The following is a 12,655-nucleotide window of genomic DNA, read 5'->3' as shown; positions in this document are numbered from 1 at the left end:
AGGTTTTCCCAAAAGAATTCAGCCAATTCAGCATCAGCTACCATACTTACAAAGAACAGATTATTTTAAAATACAGTATCTTACAATTCTACAACCAATTCCAACTGCCATTTGTTTAATGAATCAAAGAAAGGGAGCAATATATATATAGTATATATATAGTATATAGTATCCTCCACTGTATCCTTACTAAAAGACTAGTCTGAGTTTAAATGGAATATAGCAGTAATTTTATCACCTCACTTCCTGCCAGCTGACCAATGGAAAATAGCTTTCCTCAGATAAGACACACTCTCATTTTAATGTTCACCCCACTTTTCATTAATCCACTTTTTAAAATAGAAGAGACAGAACTTTCTAGCATATGATATGAAGAAAGAAAGGAAGAGAGGGACACACACTGAGAAAAGTCAATTCAGGGGCGCCTGGGTGGCTCAGTCACATAAGCATATATATGTCTTCAGGTTAGGTCATGATCCCAGGGTCCTAAGACTGAGCCTCACATTGGTTTCCCCACTCTGCTGGGAGCCTGCTTCTCCCTCTGCCTCTGCTGCTCCCCCATGCTTGTGCATGTTCTCCCTCCCCCCCACCCCCATCAAATAAACAAATAAAATCTTTAAAAAAGAAGTATGGTACTCTACTAAAAAGGTTAAGTATAAATACAGTAATTTATATATAAAATACTACTTATAATTCATCAGAGCTATACTCCAATTGCATAATTTAGAACATTTAAATAAATCTAATGAAAATATAATCACATAAAGTCAACACATGAAGTCAACAGCTTACAGCATTTACTCTTTGCTCCCAATCATGCTTGTCATCAGATAATATTTCCCTAATCTTGTTTATGGATTCCTCAAGGTCTCGGCTGGAATAAATCTGTAAGCAAAGTTAATTTATAACCAATGTAAGGAATTTTATAGAATAAACAAAGAGTAGTTTTTAATCAAAGTCAAGAGCATTAAGTATACTTTAAAAGAAATTATTTCATTTTTCAGAAGGACCTACAAGATAACATCTAAGCAGATTTGTCTTAGAATGAGCTTCCTTCCCATTATGAATATATACTCCCTAGATTTCATACCAAATATGGATAACCCTGCTTCAAACACAGCTTTACTATAAACTTCACAGATGATTTCATGTACAGAAGAGAAGGAAGCCAGCGGGGGAACTGTCAGTGATGCACAAGTCATTTATTACTCTTAGTATTATTTGTAACACATTATATACATAACTTGAACACTCTCTTCCAATCTCCTTTCTCATTTATGCATACACCTGACTAATAAGATAGATAGGGGAATAATCAAGAATGATGCAAGCTGGGAAGGTCAAGGATTTAAGGATGAACCTGAGCCTATGATGCCGGTTACATGATTTATACACATATGGCAACCAAGCAGCAGGTGGCAAGTGATCGCACAGAAATTAATTAGTGCTGTAGGAATCCAGAGCACCACATTCAGTGCAGGCTGAGGAAAGGTGTCATTAGCCCCCAGGTAACAACAGATGACACTGAGGCACAAAAGCAGTTAAAATGTGTGTACCCCAATCTTACGAGCAATGTCTGCTTCATCTGTTAGGGACTTAAGTGAAGCATCACAACAACATAGGCTTGGACTTTTATTAATCTGTTCTTTATAGCTTTGCAGACACCCAGTTCCTTGAAATTTACAAATAATCCTAAAAAAGGCAAGTCCCTAAATAAGCATGATTCTTTGTTCTCACACCTAAATCTAATCATTGCTTTCTCTCATTTACCTGACTTAACCCACAAATTTATTATTAGAGCAACAAGCAACTTCTCTCCAGTTCGTACTCAAAGATCACTTTGGGTCTTGACTTTCGCTCTTCATTTCAGCTATAAAAGGCACCAATGTTTTCTAGTCTGCAACAGCAGATCTCTTGTAGTCTCTGAGAGTTAAAAATCGCCTCATCTAGGAAGGGACTTCACATATCATCTATTTGAAAACTGAAAATTGAAGAGTATGTCTTAGCTGTTTTTAATCAAACTCAAATATCCTCACTCACCTGCACTACAGGTACATCATCAAATGCTTTAATAAAGTCCTCCTCATCAACAGCACCCGCTCCTTCTTTTGCAGCTATAAAAAAAGATTGATTTTTTTAAATGTGAACAATGTACACAGGGGTAGTCTGAATATAAACAATCATCATTACATCTTAGAAGATTTGTATCTATTTTTCTAAAGGCTTAATGAAAATTTAGTGTTGTGGAACTGATAAAACATTACTAGCTTTTAATATCAAGGTGAAATGTAGTAATTCTATGATACTATATACATTAGCGTAGTCATTTAAAGGGGCCGACTACTTGTTAAGGAAGACTTTTAACCTTTATAAGATATAGATAGTTTATATTATAGTCATGTCTGAATCTTTTGAAAGGTTCCTAATAAACAGATATATAACAAAATTTAATCCTTCAGGGCATAAATTAGGCTATGTTATTGTTAGGCAGCTAGCATAACAAATTTGTGAAATATTCAAGTAAATTCTAAAGAATTTAACAGTTTCATTTCAACTTTGTATTAATCTCAAAACATTTCCATTTCCCTGAATGCATAACTCAATTTTTCACATACGCATCAGTAGCAATTTTACCTCAAAGATGTTGTAAGATGCTCTATATACTTAGAAGTTGACTGCTATCATTTGAGAGAGTTTTTTCTTTTGCTAATATATGAACTCTACTTCACACATGAAAATCATGTGACTTATCAGACTTTTTTTTTTTTTAATTTTCTCCAAAATAAAAGTTTCAAAATTGGAATCTAAGGTCATCTTGTAAGCCTCATTAAGGATTTTCACTGATTAGTTTGAATGCTTTTCTAGAGTTACCTTGCAGACAAGTTATTTTGTGTCTGAGGTCCCCATGGATGATTCCATGATTCTGGGAGCAAGAAATGTATGCCCTTAACTTTTGATGAAGATTCCTCACACTGAGTTCACAAGCTAACTGCAGAGACATGACAGTAATGCCATACTGTGATGTAATGCTCAATGTCTATTTTGGTGTAAAGACTGGATCCTCCCAAGCAGACAGGTCCTGAGCAACGCCCTAGACAAGTGTCACACCACGTACCCACGTACTAAAGGGGACTCGGAGACCAACATGGTCTGCAAGCCCCAGAATCAGACAAGGAGGAGTCAATAAGCCAATTCATGACCATGTTGTTTAAAAAAAAGATTTTTAGAAAAAAAGGTTAGGGCAAGGCTGAGCTCTCTATAAAACCTAGAGATAGGACTTTTGGAAGGGGTATGAGTAAGGGACAGGAAGGGGAAAAAAATAGTCTGATGATGTAGAAATCTTCTAAGCCTTGTTTGTGGAACTGATGCCTTCCAAGGATAGATTTTCTTAATGAAAGATTAGAAAGATTTTTCAGTCATAGAGAGGAAAGAAGTACTGATACATGCTACAACACAGATAAAAGCATTATGCTTAGTGAAAGAAGCCAGACACAAAAGATCACATGTTACATGACTCCATTTCTATGAAATATCTAGGATGGGCAAAAGCACAGAAGCACAATGCAGACTGCTGCCAGGGGCTGGGGGAAGGAAGACACGGGGAGCAACTGTCTAAAGGATCCGGGGCTTTCTTTTGGGAGCGGAGAAGCTCTTCTGAACTAGACAGAGGTGGTGGTTGCATAACACTGTGAATATACTAAATGCAACTGGACTAATACCTTCAAAATAGTTAACTTGATGCTTTGTGGATTTACACTCAAAGACAACCTTTTTTAATACATCGAAAAATAAAAAAGATAGAAAGGGCCAAGAATACCAACAAACACACAGCTTTTCCTTCTGCCATCCATGCTGTAAACATCCCTGTCAACCATAAACACAGCTATTTTAACATGGACAGAGAAGCTGGGTGCAAAGGTACTGCAGGGGCATCGAGTTGACCGAGGCCAAAACCCCAACATTCTAAGGCCAGCACAGAAGGCCAGAAAGACCATCAGGAGACAGCATTTTTTTTTAATTTTTATTTATTTATGATAGTCACAGAGAGAGAGAGAGGCAGAGACACAGGCAGAGGGAGAAGCGGGCTCCATACACTGGGAGCCTGATGTGGGATTCAATCCCGGGTCTCTGGGATCAAGCCCTGGGCCAAAGGCAGGCGCCAAACCGCTGCGCCACCCAGGGATCCCAGGAGACAGCATTTTAATGTCAATCCTTTCCCCGGTTTTAACTTTGTTCATCCAGCCAACTTCAAAAGCCCAATGCTAACAATAAGAACAGTTCTAAAAACAATTGTCTAAAGACAATTTGAAGTAAAAAGAAATTTGCATGTTGATTTCAAATGTGACAGGAAAATGCAAGTTATATATAATAAGGACTCAAATTGTCTAAATTAGAGGATGGCAGAGGAAGGACTTAGAGGAAGACATCTTTGTAAATCAATGTTCAAAAAGCTTTGGGGAGCTAATCCCTACTGTTTTCTTATTACTTAGGTCAACATTCACACAGGTCTCACAAGGAATAATGCTATTTGTAGGAACAAAATACATTTTAAAGACAGAAGGGGGATCCCTGGGTGGCGCAGCGGTTTGACGCCCGCCTTTGGCCCAGGGCGCGATCCTGGAGACCCGGGATCGAATCCCACGTCTGGCTCCCGGTGCATGGAGCCTGCTTCTCCCTCTGCCTATGTCTCTCCCTCTCTCTGTGTGTGACTATCATAAATAAATAAAAATTAAAAAAAAAAAAAAAAAAAGACAGAAGGTACACCATCTGACTTTTGGAGAGTCTCAGTGTCAGTAAACAAAGAAGGTAAAAAAAAAAAGGCCCCATGGTAATTTCAGGCATGGCTGGAGCCCCATAACGGAATAAAGCCATAAGGGCACACTCCTGCTCTGTCCCCAAGCTCTGCTCGCCTCTGCCCTGGCCATATTCTCCCATGGACTCCCCCAACCCCCGTACCAAACATGGCAACACAACAGCTCAAATTTCTACTGTCAGCTATTAGCATGAATAGCACAGTACTAATTTAAAGAACAGCAAGCAAAAAACATATTGCAAACAGGATCACTCCACTCCTGAAGGACACAGAAGACAAACATGCACATGCACATCTGGTTTTAAAAGCTGGCAAAGCCGATCCCACAGCACCCCACGGAGGTTGATCTTACCTGAAGACTTGGATCCAAGGGTGGATGATCCAAGCCGGCGGGTGGTCCCCATTCCAACGTTTCTCCGTGAGCTGGGTGGAGCTTTGGATGATGTAGAACTAGCAGAGGAAGGTCTATTACCATCCACAGAATCTTCATCATCAAAATTTTTATCTGAAGCGAAAGTAGAGAAATCAGTATCAATGTTTAAAAAAAGGGGGAGTACTTTTCCACCTGAATGTAAAACAACAAAGTAGTCATAGAGAGGTGAATGATGTGCCTACTCTTGAGACTTGAGGTGCCAGGTCAGGGTCTAGAAAGGTCTTAGGTAAATCCAAAATGCAGATACAAACATCATGTTTGCTCTCACATATCTAGAATGCTCTCCTGCTCTAATTTTGGAAAAAAGAGAAGACACAAAGAAGAAAACAATCTCTTATAAAAGCACCACCTAAGAACAGTTACTTTAACATTTTGGCATTATTTCTGACCATCCTTCCATGCATTTTTAAATAACAGTTGACATAAGACTACCTATCATTTGGTACTTTGCTTATTTCAAATATGTGCATTTTTCCATGTGCTTTCCAATATACTTCATAAACACCATTTTAATGGTTGCACAGTACTCTGCAATGAGAAAATGCCACAACTGAAACAACTATTGTTAGGCCCTTGAGGTCATTCTAATAGGTCACCATTAGAAATAACATTGCAACAAACACCTTCCTATTCGCGTCTTTGTTTAAATCTCTAACAATTTTAAGAAAGAAAAACAAAACAAAACAAAACAAAACAAAACAAAACAAACCACCACCACCCTGGAAGCAATACCTACTGGGTCAAATAGTATAAAAGATTTTAGTATCTACTGCCAAACTTATTTTCAGAAAAGTAAAGTTCTTTTTTTCTGTAAGTTCAAAGAAGTACCCATGTTGTCACACACCTGCCAACACTAAGTATTATCATTTTTAAATGTCAATCAATTTGACAGATGAAAAAAATGCTTCCTCTTCAATGTCTCGTTTCTCTTTTAGTGGGATCGAGCATGTTTCTTCAGTTCATTAACTTCTAAACTTTCTAAGCATCAGTGGATCCAATGAATAGTCCAAGGAAAACTGAAATACTCATTTAAAATTTAAAAGAAAAAAGAGGTGCTCCTGGGTGGTTCAGTTGATTAAATGTCTGCCTTCGGCTGGGGGGTCATGATCCCAGGGTCCTAGGATCAAACCCTGAGTTGGACTCCCTGCTCCCCACCCCTATCATCACCCCCGGGGTTGTGTTTACTCACTCTGTCAAATAAATAAATAAATAAATAAATAAATAAATAAATAAGAAAAACAATTAAAAATTTTTTTAATCTTTGGGTTTTTAAAAATCAACATATTTAGAAACAACATTTGGATGACACAAAGTTAAAGCTATCATGGTGCACTATATAGAGTGCCATGGCCTTACACAGTATCTGCGAGTCATTCAAGAGGCTAAACAAAGGACCTAAGGGTTATTGAAAAAAGAAAAAGCAAGCAAGCAAGCAAACATCTGTAGCTGGCAATATTCATGATTTCTGAATAAAGATGCTAGATCTCTACCAATACATCTGAAGTAAAATAACTGTTGACCAGAAAACTGTATAAACAGCAGCCTATTTCCTTGATTTGGTTGCTTCTTGGCTCAGCTATCAACAGCCAAGTCTCCTATCTACTCAGGAACCTCCCAACTACCAACAATCCACTTCAAACTACATGATGTTTTTAATTCAACACCGGTGGGGGAGGGGTATGACCCATCCTTCTACATGCATATCCTTATGTAAATTAGCTTCCTCCAACGTGTCTTTATATTTTCCAGATCGCCTTTTCAAGCAATCCTCTTTTACAGACACTTTTTTCAGTCCACACATCAACTCTGCGCTGATCCAGAAGTTCAGTGGTCTCCTGGCACAGACTTCCTATGTGGATTCAAAAGGTGACTCTTGAACTGCAAATACATTAACGAGGCTCTTCCCAAGAGTAACACTGCATCTCATATTAAGGATAGGAACAACCCCAATGAAAGGTCACCCGGTGAGCACTAGCAGATGATTAGCAGTGGGCATTAGCAGAGACAAGTGAGCATTAGCAGAGACAAGGACTGCTCTCAGCCCACCTGCCCTCAGGGGAGTGCTAATCATCATTCTTGTCAGAACAGTAACAGTACCAGTCTGTGGGAAAGGTGCAGAATGAAAAGGACAAGTGAGGACACTACTATGCTTCACTCAGAAATTTATGTAAAGTCTGTTTAGTTTTTCTAACATGAGCAGGCACGGCATGGAGAACTGCATTCACTTAGTGAAAATTATTTTCAATGGGCCAATGTCACCAGATTTCCTGAGGTTTCTACCGCAACAAGGATGATGAGTATCCAGGACCAGCCAGACACTACCACTGTCAGCAAACAGCTAGAAACCAGAGTCTGTAAAAGAACTATCTCAGATGAGACAACAGACAGTGCAGCACTGTGAGCCATGAGAGGGAGAAATAGGGTGAGTTATAGTCACCCAGCTTCCTCCCTGGACACAATTTCCAGGTTGCCAAATACTGGGAAGGGGACCCCAAAATGAACCTTGGAAGCCTTGCTAAGTGGAAAAAATGAAGATCAGACTTCAAGGGGACAGAGGGCGCTGGAAGGTACAGGCAGAGTGCTGGGAAAGAAGATGCTGCACAAAAAGGGAAAGAGATCTCTAGAAATGAACTGAGTTCTAGGCCATGCATGCAGGAGTGAAATTCCACACCCAAGGCAGGGGGAAAAATGACCAGGAGGCTACAGGCTGAAGAAATCCCAATGTGTGCACAAAGTAGGAGTGTGTTCATGCACCAGAGCAGAATGCCCTTGGAGACTCACCCCAGGCATTCAGTGAGACCCTCAGAGGGCAGGCCTTAATGGAAGGGCTGAGCCATTTTATGCAGGGAAGGTTATAGTAAACCTGCCATTAAAAACAGACCTCTAGGGTATTAGAATAGACCTGCAAGTAACTAAAGGCTCTGCCAAGCAAAGCATAACATAACAAAACAAAAGACAGACACTTGACAATGTAACTAACATTTCCAACACACACTTAATCCAGATAAGTAAGTGGAATAGAGAGACTCAGAGACCTGTAGGACAGTATCAGAAAGAAAAGAAGATATCACTTACAAAAGAAAATGACAAGCTTCATCAGAAACCATATGTGTCAGAAGACAATGGAACAGCATCTTGAAAACATTGACGGGAACATATTAACCTAGAATTCTATATCCACTAAAAATATCTTCTAAAAATAACAGTTAAATAAAAACATATTCAGACAAACCAAAAAAGAATTCTTCACCAGGAGACCTGCACTCCCAAGAAATGTGCAAGGAAAATATTCCTGCAAAAGGAAAATGATACCAAGTGGAAACTTGGATTTACATAACAAAATGAACAGCACTAGAGATAGTAAATAGATGGATAAAGATAAGACTTTCTCATCAGATTATAATTTTATAACTTACTGTTTAAGGCAAAAATAAAACCCTCGACATTTAGTTTTCATTCTTTTTAGAGTCTCAGGTCACAGGCAGATGACCTGGAAGCCAGGCAAAGGACCCTGGTCGGCGTATGGACATGGTATTTAGAATACATGCTGTAGTATGAGATGCCACACAAAAACTGGGGAAGCATGAAAAAAATGGAAGCAGTTCAGATTCTGCCCTAAAGAAGGTTATATTTTGTAAAAGTTAATTTTAACTTGGATAAGCGTACTCAAGATGTCATATAATAGTGTACTCCCTGAGAAGGGAGGAGAGTCTTGCCACAAATTTCTGTATGAAAATGCCTTCCGAGGAAGGGGAGGGGAGAAAAGGAACACTGGGCAGCCAGTGTTAAGTTTTTTGTTTTGTTTTGTTTTGTTTTTAAAGATTTTATTTATGGGGCACATGGGTGGCTCAGCGGTTGAGCCGCAGGTAGCCTGCTTCTCCCTCTCCCTGTCTCTGCCTCTGTGTATCTCTCATGATTAAATAAAATCTTAAAAAAAAAAAGATTTTATTTATTTATTTGACACACAGAGAGCACAAGCAGGGGGGCAGCAGGCAGAGGGAGAGAGAAAAGCAGGCCCCCCGCTGAGCAGGGAGTCCAATGTGGGGCTCAATCCCAGAACCCCAAAATCATGACCTGAGCTGACTGCAGATGCTTAACTGACTGAGCCACCCAGGCACCCCTACTGTTAGATTTTTCTTAAAAAATAAACTTTAAGGGCACCGAGGTGGCATAGTGGATTATGCATCTGCTTTTGACTAATGTCATGACCCCAGGATTCTGGGATTGAGCCCCGCAGTGGGCTCCCTGCTCAGTAAAGACTCTGCTTCTCCCTCGACCCCTCCCCACCCGTCCGTGCTCTCTCTCTCACTCGGTTCTCTCAAATAAATAAATAAAATATTTTTTAAAAATAAAAAATAAAAATGAAAAAAAATAAATAAAAAATAAAAATAAATAAAAATGAGCTCTAAGAGTCTTTTCATTTACACCCCTTGGAAACAAATCTAGCGGGTTTACTTAATGTTTTTTTCTAACCAGATTAGAAGCAACTAAATATAGGAAGGGGGTATGAGGTGTGTAGGAGTAAAGCACAGTGATATTAATGACAAGTGACAGTTGAAAGCCTGATAGCTAAACAGAAAGTAAAAGCAAACATACATATAGAAAAACCCCCAGGGATGCCTGGGTGGCTCAGTGGTTGAGCATCTGCCTTTGGCTCAGGGCGTGATCCCAGGTCCTGGGATCGAGTCCCACATCGGGCTCCCTGCAGGGAGCCTGCTTCTCCTCTGCCTGTGTCTCTGCCTCTCTCTGTGTATCTCTCATGAATAAATAAATAAAATATTTTTAAAAAGAAAAGAAAAACCCCCAAACCCAAATTGCTCTGAATGCCAGTGCTTGTACAGAGGTCGAGTCACAGTTATATAGTCCAATAGGCACAACAGCAGATGTTCCCAACCACAAGCCTGTGCCATCAAGATTCAATTATTTTCGGGGCACCTAGCTGGCTCAGTCAAGCGTCTGCCTTTGGCTCAGGTCGTGATCCCAGGATCCTGAGATTGAGCCCGGCATCAGGCTTCCTGCTCAGCAGGGAGTCTGTTTCTCCCTCTCTCTACTCCCCTTCCCCACTCATGCTTACTCTATCTTTCTCTCAAATAAATTAATAGAATCCTTTTCAAAAAAGAGATTCAATTATTTCGTGTGACCTCTTTATTAACAAAGAACGTTAATTCAAGGCACGTGGGTGGCTCAGTTGGTTGAGCATCCAACTCTTAGTTTTGGCTCAGGTCATGCTTTCAGGGTTGTGAAATCAAGCCCTGAGTCGGGCTCCTCACTCAGTGCAGAGTCTGCTTGGGATTCTCTCTCCCTCTCCATTCTTCCCTCCACCTCTGTTAGCACATGCATGGGCACACAAGCACATGCTCTCTCTACCTCTCAAATAAATTTTTAAAAATAAGAAAGTAATTCATATGTTCTATTGGAATTAGAAATCCAGGGAGGAAGAGAAAAGAACGTATTTGTTTTTCAGATTAGCAGTTGGACACACTGCTTTATTTTTATTTTTATTTTCACACTGCTTTACAATTAGAGACACTTTACCTGAAAAGGTGTTTGCAGGATAAAAGCTAAATGAGCCTACTGAAAACTGACACAAAGTAAGTTTGTTCTGTGTTTACCAGCTTTTAAACATGCAGAAATTGAAATCAAATTAAAAAGGTTAGCCTTCTGAAAAGTATCCCAATTTCAATCAACTGGGAAATTCTCTTACACAGAACATATTATTCTTTAACTGGACAGAAAAGCTGCCTTTACACCTGGCTGTGGTTAGAGTGGCTCCACTCTGGACGTAGCCCCAAAGGAGGAGCCTCTAAGCTTCCAACACATTTCTGTCTTTCTCAACTAAGTAATCCATACCGTACTTTACTCGTCATTGAAATCCTATTTTCGGGCAGCCCTGGTGGCGCAGCGGTTTAGCGCCGCCTGCAGCCCGGGGTGTGATCCTGAAGACCCGGGATCGAGTCGCACGTCAGGCTCCGTGCATGGAGCCTGCTTCTTCTCCCTCTGCCTGTGTCTCTGCCCCTCTCCCTCTCTCTCTCTCTCTCTCTCTCTGAATAAATAAATAAATCTTTAAAAAAAAAAAAAAAGAAAGAAAGAAATCCTATTTTCTTTAGGGTTTTCAGCTAAGTAGACAAGTCTTAGGATATAGCCTCTTTTTTCCTAGACCTTTAAGAGAAAAACATGTGAAAATGAGTATTTTTAGGTATGCTTGCTTATGCTAGAACATCAATTTAAAATTTTTCACACTGTAGGACAACATATGTTACACAGAAAATGGTCGTAACGAAAGATACCTGAGCCTAAAGGAGTAAGTGATTCTATCTGCAGCCACCACTGCAAAGACCGTCATCTGAGAGTCACTACTTTCATTTGACTGTCTTGGGTAGAAACCTGGGCCTTCAGGTCTCAGCCTTTTAATCCTTTAAATCACCTGGGCTCCCTTCCTCTTTTTACAGTACTGGAACAAGACATTTTTAAATGATTCATCAAGTTTCTACAGAGCGACACTGTGATCTTCATCCAACCCTCTATTCACCTCATTCCTGGCAACCCAGTTAGTAGGCCCAGTGGAGTGAAAGCAACAAAACAGAAAGCTGAAAAGGGCTACAGGTACAAAAGAGATTTTAAAACACAGAAGAGACAGGACTCTTTGAAGAAACAAAAGGCCAGAGAACAAACAGTAACACGGTCAACCATGGACCCAAAAGCAAACCAGCAGAATTCTAAACAAGTCTCCAAACGTGTCTTGCACAAGTCTTGAACTGTGGACAAGGTGCTAGGTGGAGGCCAGAGAGAGAACATGGCCAGCCCGGAGGACAGAAGCAGTACGTCAGCCTCACCTGCCTCAGGCTCTGAAATCCCTGGGCGAGCCCCAACAGGGCCCCAATTGCCTCAGAAGTGAACTCTAGCCAAGCTGGATGGGGAAAGATATAACGTAACAAACCACAGACAGATTCTATAGGTCAAACGCGATCAGAGGAGTGCTGGGGTGGCTCAGTCGGTTACCTGTCTGACTCCTGATTTCAGCTCAGGTGGTGATCTCATGGGTTGTGAGATGGAGCCCCACATTGGACTTGGTGCTCAGCAGAGGGTCTGCTCGAACATTCTCTCTCTTTGGCCCTCCCCTAACTCACACACATGTGTGTGCACACTCTGTCTCTCAAATAAATAAATCTTTAAAAAACAATGATCAGAAAGACCATTTTTATATATCACCATAACTACAGGTTTAGATCCAGGGTGATAGAGAAACAGAATAGTCTAAAGACAAGGCTTCAAGTTCAGTGTCTGGAACCTAGAATTACAAGCTTTGGATTACCCTGTCCATTTAGAAAATGTATACACTCATCCATGAGGAGAAACAAAATGTCACCAAAACTAAGAAATGCCTATTCTGTTGTCCATCTGCCACAAAG

At 40.2% G+C, this 12,655-nt stretch overlaps 1 protein-coding gene across 23 annotated transcripts in view; it reads right to left on the bottom strand.

Annotated features, from left to right (window-relative positions):
• Positions 1-12,655, bottom strand: part of CLASP1 (cytoplasmic linker associated protein 1) — a 267,481-nt gene that overhangs the window by 115,998 nt on the left and 138,828 nt on the right. For all 23 annotated transcript variants that reach the window (XM_049097164.1, XM_049097165.1, XM_049097167.1 and 20 more), the window contains exons 9-11: positions 5,166-5,318; positions 2,041-2,114; positions 793-885 (exon numbers count right to left, since the gene is read on the bottom strand). In XM_049097164.1, the coding sequence (XP_048953121.1) occupies positions 793-885; positions 2,041-2,114; positions 5,166-5,318 (320 nt within the window). The remainder of the gene's footprint in view (positions 1-792; positions 886-2,040; positions 2,115-5,165; positions 5,319-12,655) is intronic.

The sequence above is a fragment of the Canis lupus genome, chromosome 19 (assembly GCF_003254725.2).
Source record: "Canis lupus dingo isolate Sandy chromosome 19, ASM325472v2, whole genome shotgun sequence".
Classification (NCBI taxonomy): domain Eukaryota; kingdom Metazoa; phylum Chordata; class Mammalia; order Carnivora; family Canidae; genus Canis; species Canis lupus.
Note: the sequence above shows the minus strand (reverse complement) of the source record. Positions and strands in the feature narration are given on the sequence as shown.